Below are 22,080 nucleotides of genomic sequence, written 5' to 3' on the forward strand. Positions count from 1 at the left end.
GAAATCTAAAGCGCACAAAGAGAGCTCTGAGCCGAGGATAACAGAAAGAGACATCAAGTTCGTGCTATTCGACCAGGTAAGCCGAAATAAACAACAGGTCGATGCCACAAAAGGGAAATTTTGGGCATTTGCCCTAAAATGCAAACATTGTCTTCTTGTCGGGCTTTCAAAAGCCAATGAAATGCCGATTGTGCAAGTTAAAAGGAAATTGCTAAAGCAAAAATCGCATATTTTCACTTAGCTCGAATTTGGCATGTAATTTGAGCGTTTTGAAACATTTCTCACGCTTTCCTTCTAAAGGCCGAATTACCAAATACCAAAAGAGCCAAATAAAATCGCTCAAATCAATTAAAGGGGCCGAGTTAAACTTAAATCGCTCATATCTCCCAAAAGCCCGAATTCGAAAGGGGGTGAGAAAGCGGAATAAGTTCGCCAATTTTGAATGTTTTGCAAGATAAAGTTAAACCAAGTAAGATCACACATTCCCCCCTTATAGCCCGAATTTCTCCCTTAAAGTAAAAAGATGAAATGAGGATACGAGGGGGGGGCCAATTTATTATCACTTTGCCTAGGAGACCCGATTTTGACATTCACATAGGCATTTAAAATTCTTGCATTTTGGCGTGATAAGCCAAATTTTTGAAAGGTGTTTGTATTTTCACCTTAAGGGCCGAGTTTTCTCCAACAAAGTGGTAAAGTGCGAAGTCGAATTCACTTAGTCAAAATGAAAGTTCACATTTTTCCCTAAATGGTCGAATTTCACTATTGGAGAAGGGGCATTTAAAGATAAAATTTAAGATGATTGTTAAATTAATTTATTTAATTTTTCAAAATGATTATTAAAAGTGAAATTGATTGCTTGCAAATCAACGACGTCAAGGAGACTTGATCGCGATTGACGCTGGGAAGCGAGGATGCAGAGCATAGGATCAAAAGACAAAGCACGAGGAAGCGTGCCACTACTGAATCAGAGTTGAAATCCACCAACGAGATTGAAGACCAAGAACACAAAGCACTACAAAATGTGCATTCTCAAAAAAATGCACAACTGGATTTAATTCCAAAAATTCAGTTTCTGAAAACTAAACTGTTTTATTGTAAAAGACAACTGCCTATGGGCCCCACCTGATGTATTCAAAACAAAGGGACACAGGTCAGTTATTTCTAACTACCTGATTGACCAAATTGAATCCAAATAGTTGTAGGTAGTTGGAAATGTGGTTGGGGAGATAATTGAGGATTAAATGGGCATGGGTTAAAGCTGCCAAGTTCTAGAAGGCAGATCAGAGCCCTTGGATTCAATCAATCCTAACCCTTGATTCAAATTGTAAAATCTATAAAAGGCAGGATGCCTCTCTTTGTAAGGGTTAGATTGTTAGATTCTAGTTAGATTGTTAGAGTTTTGTAGACAGTTAGAACAGGTTAGATTTTATTAGTTAGGAAAAGAGTAGAACTGCTACAGAAATTGTTGTAATAGCAGCTAAAATCAATATAATGGACATTGATATTGGTGTTTATCATCTTGGTTTTATTTTGTTTGCATGGTTTCCTTCAACATGTTAGATAGATCCTTTTGGTGTGCAGGTATTTGATGAATTCGAGTTCATACCATTGGAGATATGCTGATTGTGTATCTCTTTGTATGGTTAGCCTAAGGCTTTAAAATTGTGCTTAGTTCAATTGCAGGTGTCCATTTGAGCTGCGCCAAAATTGGGTGTTTAGGCATGCATCTGTAGTCGGAAAATCTTCTAAGTCCCCTTGAAGATTACACCATTCTTGTGAGGTTGTGAGTTATTCTGGCCAAGCAGGGATTGGTTATGTCGAATTTGTCTACCCGCATACCAGTCTTGTTAATTATAGGTCTCCTAAACCCTTCTCCTTTGCTTTTATTTCCCAGCAGACTAGCCTGTTGCAAAACGTAAGGCCCCTTGTGCTCCTAGCAAAACACATCAATCATTGAGCTATCCCGCAGTCATGAACTGACATTTGGAACCTTGAGGTTATCCCCATTGATCAACTAAACAGCATTAGGGCTTCCTTATACAAGAGACGATAGGATACTCAATGAGTAAATTCTATTTTGCGTTGGCCGGATAGAGTTGTAGCAATACGATTTTAGCCACGTCAACACTTCCTTATTTGGCTTGGTGTTCCATTGCTGGTTATATGGCCTAGAATTTGCAAATTCCCAATTCTGATTGCCTTCTATGTTATGCATTGAATATAAACATAATTCATAACATATTGTAAGATTGCCTTCTGTGTTATGCATTGAATATTAACATTATTCAAAACATATTGCAAACTGAAAAATATTGCAAGTCTGAAACAAACAAAAAGACATCAGCAAACTGAATCCTCATGACCAGCAAGTTATTGTTCTTTATCAGTGAATAAATGAAAACTGTTTGACAGAATTACCTCTAAGGTAAAGTGCAAAAATTTAGTGGCAAACAGGGGTAGGACACTATAGAAAAAACCTTAAAAAGAACAAAGCAAAGGAGAGAAATGAAGAAAACAAAGGGGATCCTCGTGAATTTTGCGTAACAGAAAATGGTGGGGTGTGTATACAAGGCATAACAATTACTCTAGAATGTGTCTTAATATTTAGTTTCCACCCACAACTTCCCATATATAAAAAGGGTGTGCTTCTTGCTATCATAGTTGTACATTTTTTCAAAATTTTGCTTTTACTAGATTAATTTTTTAATGAATTTCAATCCATGTTTTGTTGAAATTTTACCCCTAGAACCTTCACAATTTATTCAAACTCACTTGAACAATAAATGGAAAACTTATATCTGTGATGTTTTTGCACTATTTATTTCTTGTTAATATGTACACACAAGCTACAACAAATTATTTATTAGATCAGATTCAAATAATTTAATTTTTATGAGAAGCATTTATAACATCTTGAAAAAAAGGCATTTTTACTTGCTAAAAGCATTCACAATCTAAGATCACCTAGAGATACTATCCTTCTCAAAGATCATACAAAATACCTGTAAGTGGACCCATTGCAATTGGAGAAATTAAGCTTGCAAGAGACTGAACACCAATAAGAAATCCCTGAGCTTTGCCCTGCCATAAAATACTATCAAGTCAGTATCTATGTTTTAATATAAATAGTGAATATATGTCAAAACTATTTCTACTATACTAGATGCATATCCGAAAATCCTAAACAAAGCTCAGTGATGTTGTGATCGTTCTTTCCTCTTTAAGTAATTTCCAGTGACAGAAAGCTATATAATTGAAATAATATTAAAATATAATATGATTTGATATGGTTTTCTAGTACAATGAAAGTCACAAGCACCAGTGAAGAATAATGAATATGGCTCTTAGAACCAAACAAGAAATGTGTAGCTAAGAACAAAGGGAAATTAGTGGAAGTGTAACAGATCAAAAAGACCCAACAGATCAAGAACTCTAGTGGAATAAGGGAGGAACTGGTTTCAAAGACTCAACTTATCAGAAATCTGAGAGGTAATGTGTTGGTTCTAACATATACTTGCATAGTGCAGATGTAGCCAGAATTGAGATTTCTATGTGTACCTAAATTTGTGTAGAATATTTTATATTTTACCTTGAGGGTAGTCTTCGATTAAAATTTTTAACTTGCACTCTTTCAATAATTTTTTGTGTTGGTACCCCTACAAAATTAAGTTTTTATGCCTTTTTTGACAATCTATTGTTGGTTACTCCTTGCATTCACATCAGTTCCAATTCAATTGTTATCTTCCAATTAGTTTGCAAAGGTTATCATTTCCTAGTATTTCAACTAATGTCTTTTGCAGGGTTGGATGATCACCTCGACTCCATAAGGAGTAAACAATAATGATGATCAAGGATGGATCGGAGAATGAAGAAAAATCAGCAGCATAAAAGAACGGTGAGCAGGGAATAAGTATAAGGAGTACCTTCAGTCATCATCCAAGAAGAGATAAATCAAAAGGGCAATTGATGAAAGTGCACTTTGAACTTAAAATGTGGCAAATACACTCTAAAGCCCTGCCTAAGTGATGACAAACAACTTATGAAGGTGTGCTACTAGTGAAGGAGAGAAACAAGTTAGATGATGGTGCATATATTGTATGGCTATGTCATGAATAATCCATCCCAAGATTTAAGTTAAAAGAAACGGCAATGCATTGATGAAACTCTGCCCAAGGTGCAAGTGTTGGAATGATATGAGTGTGTTGCCATTTGACAGATGCAGAGCCAGCATGAAAATATGTAAAAGAGTGTCAATAAATGGAACGAAGTGCACCTTAGGAAGGAGCATAAAATGTCTAAGTCTTGAGTGTCATCTGAAGTTAGCAATGCCATCTAAATATTCTGCCCAGGGATCTTATATAATGGCAGATGCATCATGAATTTCCACTGGCCAATAAAAGGAGGAAAATAAGCCAAAGTTAGAAACCATTTAAAGGCAGCAGATCCAGCATGAAAATATTCCAAAAGGATAGTGAATACTTTATGAAACATTGCCTAAAAATGGCAAGGCATTAAGTGAAGCACCTGGGCTGTAATGCCCATTTTTGAGGTTGATAAGACAAAGGATAAAATGGCAAGTGTTTGTAAGACTTTTCCATAGGCATTTGAAATAGCAGAAATATAGGAACACTTTTGTATGGTGCCAATTTGTGGTGGCATTGCTCAGTAAGAATTCTGCTCAGCAATCATAAAAATTAAAAATATCAAATTCATCATAAAACTACACCTAGCATGAAATAAGGATTTGATCATGACATTGGCACATTTTGTCTACACCTTGCCATTCTTTTTCTTCCAAGCACACATCTTAGGTGGCTGAGCCACTAGGAAACTGTATCCAACATACAAATTGCCTCTAAGTTAGACCTAAGTGTACTATTTGGGTCACTCGGCCACTTACTTTCTATGTCACATATTTAAATAAAAAAAGATGCAGTTGCATGAATAACTAATTAAGTGCTTGTATGAAGACAATTCATTGTCGGTTATTCAAACTCAAGGAATCTCATCTCTGTCCTTCACACATAAATAAGGCTTCTTTTCCATTATTTTTGCAGGTTTCTCAAGAAGTTTTCAATTTCATTTGTTAAGGTTGAGTGTGGATCAAGATATGCATACCAAAACCTTGGAAAAAGTAGACAAATTAATACAATGAAGATGAAGTTGTTTTAAAATCTCTGGTCATCATGATGGAATAGTCAACCAAATTGTTTTTGAAGGAAGGTTTTTGTTGTGTTGGATGAAAAACTCTTACCCAACAATAAATCTTTGGCCCAAAATTTTTTTAAAATCACGACTCAACAAAAAATCGAGAAAAAATTGGCAATAAATTGGCAATTTTTTCAAACATTTGAAAATATACAATTTCGTAAAATATTCTTTAAAAAACACACATATAAACTAAATTTATAGAACATGATAACATATTACTGTTTTCCATCATATATAAATCATAGTTTGAGTTAAATACATATCATATACCAAAAACCAAGTGCAACTTCTAAATAAGTTTGAGTCAAATACATATCGTAGAGTCTAGAACACAAAACATATACACTCTTTGAATACGTATTAAGTTCAAACTTTTGTATCAATGAAAATTAGAAATAATAAATTTCGTCTACGACTAAAGCTCAAAAACCTCTGTTGCCACTGAGTGGATGCTGAAGTAGATGGTGCTACTGCTGCAATATCCTCAACAAATGAGGGAATTGCCTCTGCTAGATCAGCAAACTCATCTTCTGCCTCCTCACATTCTACCACTTTTGTCGCCCATTCAGCTGCCTCCCTTTCCAACTCAGCTAAGTGATCGTCAGTGAAAAATGGTTCCACATCAACATCAACAGTAGCACCATCAGGTTCAGAAATCCAATCTGCTGAATATGGATCAATCTCATCTAGGTCAAGTGCTTCATGTGAACCCTGCCCTTGTACCCTCTTTTCATACAATCAAAGGTTGTACCACACATATACAAGGTCATTCAAGCGCTTTTGAGTCAACGTATTGCGCCTTTTTGTGTGAATGGCCTCAAAAACACTCCAATTGCGCTCACAACCAAAAGCACTACAAGGCTAAGATAATATGTGGATTGCAAGCCTTTGAAGATTAGGTGTTGTGGCACCATAATCTTCCCACCACATCATATCTACAAGGATAAAATTGTCATTTATAACTTGGTAAAGATTTTTATAAACTTAAAGATTGAAATAATGGTTAAATAAATTTAAGAGCACATTTTTTTTTACCTGGCAATAGGGTTTCTCTCTTACGAACACAAATAGGTGAAGAAAACAATGGCTTTTCTTCTTTCTTATAACTCTATAACTCATCAAGTGTGAGGTATTGAATTCTTTCAGCAACAACTAACCTTTGAATACATGTATCGAGGCCAACTTGAACCTTTGCATCTACTTTGAAAGTACGGGAGAAAAAAACTTGGGGTTCAAATAGTAGGCAGCAACATGAATATGTTGGTGGAGTTGTCGGTCCACCGCCGATCAATTATGCACCATATGGGTTCATATTTGGTCCTGTCTGACCCATACAAGTGTTGAATTGCCTCTTTGGCCTTATCCATGGCCTCATATAGATACCCTATGGAGTTTTTATCCCCATCCACCATCTGTTCAACCCTCACCAACAATTTTGACGGCTATATATGAAAAATTTAACAAAAATCAGCAAAATGTAATATTATAAAATTAAAAAATAAATCATCAATCGAAGTTTGAAAACTTACATTGATGATTTCTTCCATGAGTTTGGCAAATCTATCATCAAAAATGGTCTTCACGACCTTCTCTACTTCAGACTTCCTAGAATAAGGACTCTCCAACCAACTTTCACTCACAAACATCCGCTTCAGGTTGGGCAATGCACCTAATATGCTATGTAAGTTGAGGAAATTAGTGGCAAAATGTGTGCCTCCTGAATGCACAAGATCCTTACCATCAGTGTGTTGTCTCATAAGCTCCAGGACCCATGTGTGGTAGTAGATGTACTTTGTGATTTCCCTTCCATCTTCAACGACATTCTTCACCCAGCCTAGTTTCCCTATGTCCTCAAGGAGCAAGTCAAGGCAATGAGAAACACAAGGGCTCCAAAATAATGTTGGATGCCTAGCCTGTAGAAGTTTTCTAGCTGCCACATATGCAGCTGCATTATCGATCACAATCTGAATAACATTTTGCACTTCCACTTCTGTCACCGCCTCATCCAACATGTTGCACAACGTTTCCGCATTTTTCACTTCATTTGAGGCATCAACCGATTTTAAAAATACCACATATCCCCCTGAAGCAACTAGAAAGTTGACAAGTGTCCTATTCCTTCCATTCATCCATCCATCAGATAAAATGGTGCAGCCATTCTTTTCCCAAATCCTCTTTTGTTGTTCTACTAATTATAGTGTGTTTTGGACCTCATCCTACAATAATGGCCCACTCAACTCATAACGACTTGGGGCCTTGAACCCTTTACCTGCCACAGTCAATGTAGTGACCAATTGCTCCCAATATGGACTAGAAGCAATACCAAATGGAATACTATTGTAATACCAAAATCTAGCACATGCCACCTTTGCTTGCTGATGCAGTTCCTTATTACATGAAGTACCTTGCAATCTAGGTTGCGCGCCAAGAGTGTTACGGGGAATGAAAAAAATAGACATATTGCTGCCCACCCCCATACTTCCCGATCCTATAGAACTAGGATCTGTTATTGGGGTTGCCATTGCCTCTACTGTCCTCTTTTTTTTTGCCTTCTTTTGCTCATATTCTTAAAGCCCTGCTTTTCCCTCCCTCTCAACCTCATTAAGACAATTTTCACATGGCGTAATATTCTGTAATATCCCAGTAATTTTTTATTTATTTTTTTAACAATAAGAAATACAAGCAATCACCACAACCCGTTAAGGTTAGAGAAATAATCCAAACTATTGAAAGGGAACCCTTCCACCTTTTGTTCACCGAGAGCCCAAGCTGGGAAGGTGAGAGCATACGGTGTTTCGGGGATCATTAGCAACAACAATCAACTGAAATTACAATGCTTGGGCGGCAAGCCAGCCCCTTCTGCTTATCCAGCAGGATAGAAACCAAACTCTTGGTGGTAAACCGACCAAGGGAAAAATGACAAGAAACTGAGATTCAATCACTCTACCGCATATTTCAGCGGGAGGACATTACATCAAGATATCACTCAACCACATATTTCAGCGGGAGGACAATTGCATTAACTTATCACTCGACCACTTATTCAGTGGGAGGACTGAAAATTACAAATTTGCCAAATACCAGGCGGCAAGCCAGCCTCTTCCACTTATTCAGTGGGATGAGAGTTACAAAGATAGAACTGGTTAGTAGTACTACTACCTAACCTTACAATAATAGAGATGAAAGAAGCAGAGTAATATAGATTTCTACAATAAGGATATAAATTTCTGTTACAACCAATCTACAGGCTGAAAGAACAAACCAGCAGCCTATAGAAATATCAAAATACTCATAACTCCCTCATTTTACATCCAAATCAACTCAAACCAGTCCCAAACCCACCGTACATCATAAGCAATGACAACCAATCAAAACCACACCCCAAACAAACCCTTATTTATTTTGCACGCATCCCAATGCAACACAGAAAAGCCACGCCTAGCCTAAGAATTTCGATTTGGCATAATAAATTCAAAACTCCAACAAACGTGCTATAAACTTACAAAGTTTATCGCCAGTGCTGGGAAGGAAGATAGAGCTGATACCCATAACCGTCAGTCGCTTTAGCAAAGAGGTGTGATCGAAAATATGCTTCAGCCACAGGCAAAACCAGGGAGTCCAGAATCACTTCAACACCAAAAATGTCTATGGTAAACTCTGAGAATGTAGGAGAATACAATGCACAACTAGGTACTGTATTTCAAGTACGAAACCGGGTAGCACTAGGGAGACGCACTCCGAAGCCTCAAGTTCTGTCGCTAAACCGACAACATAACATTACAAATTTTCAAGATGATCCAAAAAGAGAGCCCAAGGCTCTTATTTATAACTTCTTGCTCCACCAAATTCAAATGCAAATCCACACAAATTCGCCCAAATTACATGTCCTCCAATGCACCCAACACATTTGAATTTAATTAAACATGTCCCTTCAAAATGGCGTCCACTTATTTCCAACTCCCTAGGCAAAGTTCGAACTTTTGCTAGGTGAACAACTTGCAATATTAAAACAATATGAACATGACATGTTTAATCATTCTCAGCGCCACCTGACTAAGGGAAATAATGATATTAGTAGCATATATTTATCCTTTTCCCTAAGTCACCCAAAACACGATTAATCAGTTATTTAAAATTAAATATCAAACCTTAGGATAAGGAATTAATATTTAATTAAATAACTTATAACTCCAATACTAATTAATACCAAAATCAAGGATGAAGTTGTGCGATGAAGACCACTGAATTGTGTTGAGTCAGAACCCTGTCCGAGACTGCTAAAAATAGAAATGCTCAACACAACCACTTACTAAAAATAGAAGTCAAGAAATGCTGCTCCGAAAAACATAATCTTCGCACCCAGAGAAAGAGCTTGGAAAGCTCAGTAGAACTACATCAACCAAACAACCAAACCCTAACTTACTAAAAATAGTAAGTTCTGACTTCATGAAAGAAACAAATGCATGTTATGCCACCCTGGAGTTCATGGAAAACCCAGAAGGAAACCATAAGTAGAACTAAAGAATTCCCTCCTGACATACCCTAGAAAGCTCATGCAAAACTCCACAAAAGTTGGAAACCCTAATTCTCCTTTCCAATTAGCCTACAGGGCTCCGGAATAGGCCAATGGACCATTAAATGCACATCACTGAGAAGGGGACATTACATATTCTGACCAGTGTTTCGTGCAAGGTGATATTTGAGTCGGTGTATGCCATCGTTCATAGATTTTGTGCAATGGTTACAAAAAACCTCTCCTTGAAATGCATCCGGTGTGCCATGTTTCCATAAAGGATCCCTCTTTCTACCACCAACTTTACTTCCACCACCTCTAGTTGCAGAAGCCATTGTCTTTTATAAAAAATTGAAAGAAACCTAGTAAAAGAGACCAAACATGGATCAATAAATATACTTTGCTGATTTTTGTTAAATTTATGGATCAATAAATGCACTTTGCTGATTTTATGAAAAGAGAGTAAGGTAAGAGACCAAACATGGATCAATAAATTATTAAATTCAAAAACAATTTCCAATTCCTAATACTAGAATTGTTAGTAATTTTTATTTTTTGAGTTTGACAAAGCTTGGTGAAAGAAATTCTAGTCATAACATTTTGTTGTCTGATTTGGATTTTTGGTTCTCTTTCCATTTGCTACCAAACTTTACTTTAATAATTCTGCAGCTGTTCTTGCATTACTAACATGGTTTCAAACGTGAAACCATCATTTTTGTAGTTGTCCTTTCCAACATTACAGCCAGCGACATGTCTTTCCCTTAAGTGAAATTAGTATCTCTTCAACTCCCTAATCTTCTCTTAGTCCTTTCCAACATTACAGCTAGTGACATGTCTTTCCCTCAAGTGAAATTAGCAGCTCTTAAACTCCCTAATCTTCTCTTAGTTCTGGCCATCTTTGAATGATAGTCAAAAATTAAAATTATCTGGATCCAAATACACAAATATCAATCCTTGCTAAGCTCCAAAGTTTTAGAAGTCCAAGTCCAAAAGTATGTTAAAGGTTTGACACCCAATTTCATTACAATCAAATAAACTAAAAACAAGTGATAATTTTAATATTGGAGACAACCAATGAAATTTTAGATGATAGCCAGTACTGCAAGGTGTTCAAGGCAAACATCTAAAATCTCTCAAATAAAGGGAAGTGAATCAAGTTGCTATTAAGAGCTGACAGTGGCGAGTAACGACCCATCCGAGCCATAAAATAAACCCCTCACTTCCCTCCCTCCTCCCATCCCCACATGTTTGTCCAACAAAACAGTACAGGAAGTACATATATTGAAACTTCTCAAGGAATCAAAGAAAACAATCTAAAGTTGAATTTGTATATTGGGGAAGATATTATGCAATAACTTCTTATTCATTATACAATGTTCAGAACTTTAGACGATTACTAAACTTAAAGTATGTTTTGTTTATAGTTATACTATAGAATAGTAGAAGCACTAACAGAAGTTAAAGTCAAAAGGAGGCAAGTCAATATAAATAGAAGTTACAGAACATACTTTTAAAATCGATAGCTAACAAATTTAGCACTTATTCAAACTTGAAACTCCCTTTGAAACAAATGTTGCAAGTCCCTTCGAAGCCACAAATCTCGTTGAATCCACAAAACAATGGGCTTCTGCTAAAGGGTCCTTTAGGGATCTTTGGATTTTTGGCCAAATTTGGGGCCCGTTTAGGGCCACTAAGTGGCGTCTAAATGCCTCAAATTTGACTTCAAAGATTTTACAAGGGGGTTTTAAAATGAAAACATTAATATCTCACAAACCACAAATGATAATGAGGTGATTTCTTCACCAATAGCTTAGTTTTACAATTTTGGAGCTCTATGTAAGATTTCATGTCCATACATGCACAAATGCCAACTTACTACAAATAGAAACCCTGCTATTTCCTAATAGAAAACAAAACAAACAATTTTTTTAGGTGATGCAAGATTTCTCTTACACCCTATATTGTTCCACATTAGCTAGCGACCAATATCTTTCAACGTAATTCCACTATCCTCACTATAGTCTTTCTATGCTCTCACCTTACCCACATCAAAAATTTGTTGATTGGAAAGAACTGAAATTTGAGTCGGTTACAAAAAATTTATATGGATTTGAGCTAATGCCTTACGGGAGTTAATATATTCGGTGGATTGGACTTTTCTTTTCCTTCCAAATTCACTAGAAAGATGTTTTTATTAGCTTAGAGTAACCTTTGGACTAGGCCAACTCTCTGCCTTGACTCAAATTTTACTACTAACTTGTGAGAGAAAAGAGCTAAGGGATTAATATAAACAAGAGTGGAGTGGGGGTCATGTGCTAGTATAGTTGGCCATTGATCTATCCACTATAAGGAAAAGTACAAAGCATATATTCTAAACAAAAAATCATTTAACAAAAACACGACTCATTTATGGATGAGATGGAGAAATTAATGTGGTAGATACCATATTAACCATCCAAAAGTAAAGTTTTATCAAGGGTAGAAACATAAACTATGACTTCTCATTAGGTGATTCTCAGCACAATTGCATAGTCTTGAAGGCTGCCAAATATGTTGAAACACAAGAGATAAGGAAATACAAGTCTAAAGAGCAGCTAGGATTTTGTTGTATCTAGTCCAAACCTTGATTCTGTTACATGACAATTCTTTGTTATGAAAAATGTGTTGTTTGTGTCTCAAATAAATAGTTGTTTCTAGTCATGTCATAGGTTTTCATGTCAAAATCTAGAATTTCAACTTTTCAATTTTTGTAACTCATCCGTAATTTTTAATTTTGATTATTTTAAATTGATAATTTATTATTAGTTATTAATTGCTATTTGTAAAATTAAAAAAATTAGAAAATTTAAAATAGAAAACCAAAATCAAGATAAAGAAAATGTAAAAGGTTGTGGCTAGCTTTAAGGATGCGGCCCAGCATAAACCAGAAAAGACTAAGGTCAAAAGTAGATGCCAAGTTAGAATATAAAATGGAGGTGCAGTTTTTGTTTGTTTAGTTTTTTTTAAAATTGTAGACAATGCAAGGAAGTTGTGCCTTGTGCTTAGGCGCACATTTTATAAAATTTTGTTTGTTTATAAACAATAAGGTGCACCTTTATATAATTTTTGCATCTTCTAACAATGATATTAACTTACTTTATATAGACCTAATAACCTAATGTTGGAGTAAACCACCACATCTAATGTAGGATTATTCATTACTTATATAACTAATTACAAAAACTGTCCATATGACCCAATATAACTAACTTTAGGGATGTGTGCTACATGTTAGCATCACCATCTACCTATATGCATTATAATATCATATCCTTAGGTACATAACAGTCTCTTAATTTTCAAATTCATGAAATATTGTTATATGATATACATATTCTCATTCATGCCAAACATGATTTTAGGTATTTCATCTCTTTTTTATTTGTTCTGCAGATTTCAATTCATTTCCTTCTTTTTTTGACAAGTTATATGCCCACCACACTCCTACTGCACTTTGACATAATGTCAAACAATGAAGACAACATTTTGAAGAATTTAAAACAGATATTACATTAAAAAAGATAGTTTGCATTAAAAGCACAATCTTGCATTAAAGAGTATATGTATCATACAACAATCTCTCACAAAGATAAAAGTAAGAGATCACTCTCAAACATACAATACTGGACTCTTCAACACAAAAATAGATCAAGAATGCTCACATATTTAAGAGAATATGAAGGAATCTTACGAAGAAAAAGTATGCCTCTTGATGAGAAACTTCTCGTTGGAGATACAAAAATAAGAAAATGTTATATTAGAATATTCTTTGTACAGAGTATCTCATGGCAGCATATAACCAGGCTATTCTAACTTATGATAAAATGTAACATGTAGATAGAGTGGACATCAGGAAAATGAATCATAAGAGAGATGTATAAAATAAATGATTTAATGTTAATGTAAAAACCCCCATGACTGACAGTTGAATATTAGAATCTCAGAAATAAGGTTACAATTAACATTTGCAAACAAATGAAGAAAACATTAACTCTAGCGAGGAAAGATGATATTCATGTCAGATGAAATGAAACGATGCTTAATTTATTTCCTCTCTTTGATTAATAAGACATTACAGAAAAGTAAAAAAAAATTTGGATTGTAACCAATATTAAAATGTAAGAAAGATGAGGGAAGACCTGGTCATTTGAACTTGCTCCTTGTGATACAATTACATAAATCTGTGAAAGATGAAATAAGAATTGTTGTTTATGTCTGTTTCTTCTAGATTACTACTTATACTTAAATATATTTAATATTACAAAAAGAAACGAAACCGGAAAAGAAATGCAAATTCTGATACTCACGCATGGTTTAACAAGTACATAGATAACTCCAAATGACGCTGCAAAATATGGAACCTACAAAAAAAATAAATCCTAAAAGTGTTAGAAACTATAAATGTTGATTAGTCAATTCTTTAGGATTATGACTACTCATTGAGCCTTCCAAAGCTTATTCATATGATTGTGACATTTTACTTATTAGGGCCATATGAAAGGGAATTTCTAGAAAAGAGTTTCCTTGATGAATCTACTTGTTACATTTTACAACTTATTATCAAGGTGAGTTGTATGAACAGATTTTGCATGAATAGATGTAATCATGTTAATCAACTAGGTCACTTTTTGCTTACATAGGTCAAAGCTGGTAATTCAGCAATTAAACAGTTCAAAAATGTACCATGTAGTGAGTTTGTTGTTATGCTAAGTAACATAAGTCATAAAACCATAAGTTGATGTAAAAATTGTAAGATGACCTGTTTTTTGTTGTTCTTAATGGGAGGTGCAAACTGGTGGCTATATCATTTTTTTTCATTCTGGCAATTATTGGCACTGGAAATGGCAAAATAACAAATTTTGCAAACAACCCTATACTGAGAGAAGAAATAAGGTAAATCACATATTGGTGATCGAGACAAAGGACCAAAAAAACAAGAATGGTCACACATTGGGCACACGGAAGTGGAAGACAACCAGATTCCACTCAACATGTAGTTCCCAATGTGCTAGGAAATGCAGATCTGTTTCCATTAGCAGATCAAGGCAGGAAAAAAGTCAACCAAAGAACGAAATCAGAATATGTCATGGATAAACACTAACCTAGGTGAATGCCTATAAATACAGTGTGCAGGGGGAGAGAGAGAGAGAGAGCGCTATTGATGGGACAGTTAAGGAGGTTGAGAATTCATCAATTGGAAAAGAAGAGTGAAAGGACAAACACAAGGGCTTGGGCAAGTCAGTTCCAAGAAAAGAGTAAGTGGTCACAAGACATGGGAACTAGATAATAGTGCAATAGTTGAATGGTAGTTGGCGTTGAATTTTATGACACTTTTTGTATCTTAAACTAAGAGGCCAATGTACTCCTCACCATTGATGACATGATATAGTATAATGAATCCTCGCCTCTTTTATTGTCTATGAATGTCTTGCAATGACATTCATTCTTTCACTTATGTGGGGTACCAAACACTTTATGCACTTTGGGTAAGAGTTTTATGTAATGAGCAGGTATGAATTTTCTCACTGGTATAATTTTGTTTTTATGAATGTTTAGTAGAAGGCTTCAATTGTTTATACTCCCTTGGAAGCTGACATCAATTTCATACATGACTTTCGTAGAGGTTCAAATAGAAAAGTTGATGCTCAATGCTGCAATGAAAAAATCTTACTTATTATTCAAAACAAACATATATATACTGATTACATGTTAACATTGCTCTATATAATCAACAGAAGAATTGATCGAGCATACAGTTAAGAAACGGATTATCATTAATAAGGAATTTAATGGTACCAATTTCCTTGCTGGCCATTCAGAATGGCAGCAATGAAGTGCCACGATTTTCCCCTTCTTCAGCTTTCGCATTAAAGTAATGCCTGGAAAATGCAATCAACATATTGACATCACCTCAACATCTACCTAGATTGTCACAGCTATTCCCTTTATGATGATAATTTTGCATCATTATAAAGCGGGTCATGGCCATAAAACCCTCCAGGAAATTGCTAGAAAACATGTATTTAACGGTGGCAGTAGATATCTTCCTTTTTACTTGGGTGCGAACCAACATACCCGCCTTTTATCCCATGCAATACCCTCAGGAAAATGAACAGGAATTTGTAAGTTTTCTTGCCCTCAAATCTCCATCCCTCTGCTAGCTACAGACCTTACCTTGGCTTCTATATGGAAATTAACTGCATAAATGGTCTAATCAATCATTCACACCCTCCAATTACTTGTGTGGCCTATTCTTTGTTGGAAAATGGTTGTTATTTCCATGCAACTGCTGTTTTTCCAAAGCAGACGGTTTCATAGACGACAACTTCCACTTTCAAATTAATATCTAACATCACTCCATGGCATCCTTATATTCAAAAATGGAAATACATAGATGTAGCAATCCAGCTCAATTAATCCGACTCTCCTTATAATTTATTATTTTCCTGCAAAACTTTTATAAGTGTGTAAACTATAACTCTGCAAACTTGGAAAGATATACCACTTCAATTCAATCTCTTACTCCACAAATATTCAGTACAATTGTGAATCTTGTCTAAATATGCCACCAAACTGAAAGGAAGAATTTCCTCTCCGAAGCCAATTACCCTTGGAGTTTTTGTCCTAGGGTTCCTAATTGAACAAATTGTCCAAAGTTCTCAAGATGAAATGTATTTTGCCAAAGATAAGTCATTTTTTTCCAAACTCCTTTACATCCTCTTTTCGAACTTTCAAGAAATTTTCTTTATTTCTCATAAAGTGATCCTTAAAATGTTTAATTACTTTTGGAGCCTCAGAAAGTCACTTTATAGTCAAATGTTCAACTTTTGTAAAAATGATTAATCAAATCAAAGTTGCCTATAAATTATAGTTTAGCACAGCTTAATTTAATTAATTAAACATTCCCTCACCAACATACCATCTAGCCTATGGGAATTGAATAGGCTCTAGGTATTCTCTAACACTCACTCCTTAGAAGGCGAGATTACATTTTATCAAAGGAAGCTATCATTTGCTGGTTAAGAGGACCACTATGTTTCAGTATTCCTTTTGCTGGTTTATAGACTCAAATTTGTGATGATAAATAAAACCAACATTTGGATCCATTTTTTAGACCCATTTTCTGAAAGAAAACTTGATTTCTCATTGACATCAATGAGTGCACACATGTGTTTATGATCAAAATACAGGTTGTGAAAATTATTTAGAAATATTGAAATTGAGGCTAGTCCTGTAACACAAACTATGGTTTTTGACAACCAAAATGTTGTTGTGGGGTCTTCTGAAGAACAAGGGAAACAATGTGTTGGGTAATAGTGTGTTTTCTTGGATAGTTTGAAGTTGTAACCAGAAGGTGGAAGTGAAGGCTTAGTAGGGAATGCAAAATGAGGTGCAATTGAATACTTGAAGTATGGGTGGCATATTGTCATTGCCAAAAGTTGCTAAAGTATCATGAAATTAAAGACCTAGAGATGCACATTCAAAAGCATGAAATACATTAGTGAGCAAAGGTAAAGTAGTGATAGCTAGAAAAGATGATTTGTTAAGAGCTGTTATATTTTTTGTCACACTGGCCTAAAAATATGTACCTAGGAAAGTTTTTTAGAATGGTTTTATATCATTAGAATGAGTCTTTGGTCATGAATCCCAAAGGGGTGTTCAAATGCATAAATACTTGTAAAGGTTTTGGACTCCAAAGGAGAATAATAGAAAAGACAGATTGTTGCCAAGCTTCTACGCCATAGAGGGAAAAAGGAGAGGGAAAAATTAGTTTTGGTCTTTCTCTTCTACCCATATAGCGTGAAGGAAGTAAGGCATTTTGTTGCGTGGCACAATAAAGGGGCCTGCATTCATGGTGTAAGACCTGTGCCTCTCTTTCTTGATATTTTTCGAATTTGTGGCACAAATTATCCACGTTGCAGGGGTATGGGCAAATATTTATCCATGTTGCAACAACTTTTGGAGAAATTTTGGGTTTCATGAATCCTATCCACATTGCAGAGAAAGAGTAATGGCCTGGAATGCAGAACGAAGGTTAGAGAGTTTTCAGGAACTTATAACATTTTATCTCCACATGCCCAAATGCTTCTAGAACAAAGGGTTTTTGTGTGGGGGCATATTCTACTATCCTCTTGGTATGTTATGTCTTGAGGAGGTTTTCACAAAATAGATGTTAACCTACGCAACTCCATATTGAACTCCTGGAACCAGCATTGGGTTTGAGAAGCTTAAAATAGACCTCAATAGGAAATATTGTCACTTAAAGTGGTCTATCAAAATGATTAAGAGGCTTAAAATATCAAACGAATATCAAATGAAGGCTTTATCAAACCTTGAATGGATTTTATTTAAGGTTGCTGTAGGTTTATCACCATTGTGTCAATTATCAAGTGAAAATCTTTTGAGGTCTAACAGCAATGTGCTGAGGAATGTATTCCAACTTGTTTTGCAAGAGATCCAATGATGCATGCGTGACAGTTTATTACTGTTGCATCTTTCTATCATCACATTTCTATAGAAATAAGACACAGGGCTGATAGGTATTCAGATTATGAAAGTGTTTCCAACTTTTATTAGCAGCAGAGGGCCATTTCTCAGGTTGTTTATGATAATATCCTGCATATCCCTATTTTTTAGGCATGAGTTGCTGATTGGAGCATGTATTAAGAGAAAGTATGAAGCCATTCTCAATACAGTCCCACCTTTACAAGCACTTCAGCAAGTTCCTAGTGTTAGTTGCTTCCCTTTATGTTATACCAGTTGGATGGATTCTGAGAATTTAGAGACATTTTTCTCATTAGAGACAACCTATAAGCATACTAACTCCTAATAAAAATTAATGATAAAAGAACAGAACAGCCATCAGTAACCAAAATCCAAGTCTTATGAGAAGATGGTAAAGGTCCACCAGCATATTCAAGAATCATAATGTTAGAAGCAACTAAGTGATGGTGTATTTTGACTGAGCGGGATATTGAAGATGTCAGTAGTAAGTGACAAATACAGAGACAATCCAGTTTTACGAGGCAGGTGAAATGTAATCAAGTCTCCCAAAGGAAATTCATAAAGACAATAGATAACATTGATTAGTACAAAGATGATAGTGAGACAAAGACTTTATAACTATCTTCATGATACTAAATGCAGTTCTAAGCATAATGGAAAAGAAAATTTATCAGATAATGCTGTGGTAATTGCCTTGGTAGATGTTGTCCTCATTTTTGTTTTAAAAAATGAAGGACCATTACATAAAAATTTTGTTAAAAAATGAAAAATTTTACTCTATGGAACACTTCCTGAGGCAGAATTTTGACTAATCCTTGGACTAGCTTAATCCTCAGTCCATCCTTGAACTATGTTTCGAATTTCGTCGCATTCTGGGTTCGTTTGCTATGTCTTTCCTTCAATTTCGGGTTTTTTCTCCCTGACTGCAGGAGGAGAATTTTCCTCGAACTGCAAGTTTTAATGATTTCCATTGTTTTGATGTTTGTAGGGAAATTTTTAGCTTATTACATGAGCACTTTATTGAGAAATTAAAACTTGTAATTTACTTTTTATTTCCCCTTTGTTGTTTTTGTTGTTTTTTGGCTTTTTTAGTTAAAATAGGGATTTTTTGGTTAAGTTACAAGTAAATTTGTAATTCTTTCCAAAAACCCCTACTTTAATGGTTTTTACATGTAATAGGGATTTTAAACCCCTATTACATGTGTGCAAGTAAATTATAACTTGTTATAAGGATTTTATTTCCCCTTTACAAGTGATTTTAAACTTGCATCTCTCTCTAAAAATCCCGATTTTGCCTAACATGTTGAAAAAGTGAAATTTTAAACTTGTTATATCCTCCAAAAAACTCGATTTTCATTGTTTTATGCAATTCAACTTGCACTTTGTCTCCAAAAACCCGATTTGCAAGGGAAAAACGTTTTTTGAGGATTTTTAGCAAATTTTCGAGGAGAATTTGTTGGAGGAGGAAGGCGTTTAGGATTCCTTCCTATTTTCATGCATTGTTAGACACCTTTCACGCCACATGGAGGTTAAGATTGCTGGTTTTTTGCTTTATAACAGCAACCACATTTTTTGCCATTTGAAATGCCACGAATCAACAATCTTATAAATCATTTTTGCTTGGAATGATAAGGCGTTGAGGGTTGAAGGAGATTCAAACATCTTTCACGCCATTGTTTACCTCACTGGGTAAACAGGAAGAATACAGAAATCGAACAGCAATGTACAATGCAATTATAAAGGAAGTACCAGAATAAGCTTTCCATTAATGTCAAAGGATGTTCATATTATATCCGTCGTCAACATTACATGTCTCAACACCCGGAGGTGGTACAATATATGACTGCCGAAGGGGTGCGACCCAACCGTCGCGACTCCAACTACCTACCCGTCGGCTAACTAACTATTGATAATTAACATTACTAACTATACACTTTTTCCCGATAACATCATCCCCCCCAAAAAAGAAGTCGTCTCCGACGACTAACAACAAAATGGAGACAATGTAATATAAATATACAACCAAGTGAAAGTCAAGGAGGGGGCTGAGGAAGCGTCCCTGAAGTCGAAGGGTGAGATACGGGTGTCTGGGCCGCCAGGCGGGCGCGGAGCTCATAGACCTGCTGGGTGCGGGCTGCCACATCCCGCTCTGCCACCAACACCTTCTCTAAGGCCGTCTTCACCATAAGCGCAGCCTCCAGTAGCTCCCTCTCCTTGGTATCGGCGGACTCTGTCATGCGAACCAACTGGGCCTGAACAACATCTAACTCTTGCTGGACGAGACTCCGGGCACTCTGCTCCTCCGAAAGACGGGTATCCACCGCAACCTTCTCTGCGCGGGCTGTCTCAAGCTGTGCTACCAACTCTGATCTCTTGGCTGCCCACGAGGCTTGTTGCCTGGCCATGTCCTGCTCTAACTCCACTCAAGCAGCCTCGTGAACGGCAGACTCATGCTGTGTCTGGCGTAAGGCATAGTAGGCCTCCCTGTAAACCTGCTCAATCTCCCGGACGAGAGCGGTCACCCTACTCTCCACGACGGGCTGAGGCACACGCCAAGCCTCCAACATCGCATCCGTCTGGGTAACTGGCCACCCTCGTACCTCAAAACATGAGGTGAAAGCTGCTGGACAGCCGTCTCGCATAAACTGGAGGACCTGCTCTAATTCCTCCACAGCCTGTTGTAGAGCCCGTGTCTGAGCTGCGGCCACCACTCGCCGACCCCTCGTCACCATATCTGCTAGATAACCCTCAATATCCTCTCCATCTAGCTCCGATGTAGGTACAGGAAGCCCACGTGGTAACTCAAAAGTCTCCTCAACCACACCTGCTGCATCCTGCTGGCCCAATGGTGTCTCCCCCGCCCCCTCAAGCGTAGCAGTCGCCTGCTTTGGGCCGGTAGGAACACCCTCTCCAAGGACCTGTCCCTCTACTGGTGCCTGCGTCTCCGCCGAGGAATCCTCCAGATCCACCACCTCAGTGGGAGGCTCTCGCCGAGGTGAGAGTACAGCTGCTCCGACGGGTGGCATCACTGTCATCTGGAATCTCCGGGTCAGCCAACTCCCCATAGTCGCCACCGATGGAGCTGCACTCAACACCTCCGATCCTCTCTCCCCCTCGGAAACATGTCCCGCGATGGGCTCCTCCAACAAGGAGGCAGCAACCGTCACCACTGCATCGGATCCCACGACGTCCAGTCGTACCTGAGGCTCCGTCTCAACCATCTCCTCTGCCACGCCTCCCTGCGGTGGACCACACAACTCTGCCGTGTTGTCCGTACATGCCTCTGCGGGAGTCGGTCCTGCGGCTGGTATGGCGGAAGGTGCTGCGGCCGGCTGCATGGGCCTGAGTGTAACGGGCGTGCGGCTCTGTCCAAATGCCGGAATCGAAGTACTGCCCGCGGACGACCCCACAAGTGTGCCAAGTGGGAGTGTGGGTGGTGCAAACAACACTCGCTCTCCGGCGGGCTCCATCCTCCCCTCGTCTGTGGCTGGACTGCTACTGTCATCCTCATCCTTCGAATCCTCGGAATCCTCTGCACTGCTGGAAGTTTCTCGCCCACTATCCGGTTCTGCTGCAGTGGTCTCCAATACCCGTTTCCGCTTCGCGGAAGAGTGTCCAATATCCAGGTGTCGCCAATGCATGATAGGAGGTTCACCCTCCGCCAAGGGTCCCTGTGGCCGTACCTCCAACTCAGCCTCTGGCACTGCTTCCCGCGTAGCCTCCAAGAACAGTCCAATGGCATAGTGGGGCATGTAAAAGGTGCGCTGCTCCATCATCAAGAATGCGCACATCCGCTCTGATAACAAGGT

At 37.2% G+C, this 22,080-nt stretch overlaps 1 protein-coding gene across 2 annotated transcripts in view; it reads right to left on the bottom strand.

Annotated features, from left to right (window-relative positions):
- The window catches only part of LOC131075102 (uncharacterized), a 318,013-nt gene that overhangs the window by 62,800 nt on the left and 233,133 nt on the right, over positions 1-22,080 (bottom strand). For both annotated transcript variants that reach the window (XM_058011935.2, XM_058011929.2), the window contains 3 exons: positions 14,074-14,127; positions 13,906-13,947; positions 3,006-3,084 (listed from right to left, as the gene is read on the bottom strand). In XM_058011935.2, the coding sequence (XP_057867918.2) occupies positions 3,006-3,084; positions 13,906-13,947; positions 14,074-14,127 (175 nt within the window). The remainder of the gene's footprint in view (positions 1-3,005; positions 3,085-13,905; positions 13,948-14,073; positions 14,128-22,080) is intronic.

Source organism: Cryptomeria japonica, chromosome 11 (assembly GCF_030272615.1).
Source record: "Cryptomeria japonica chromosome 11, Sugi_1.0, whole genome shotgun sequence".
Lineage (NCBI taxonomy): Eukaryota > Viridiplantae > Streptophyta > Pinopsida > Cupressales > Cupressaceae > Cryptomeria > Cryptomeria japonica.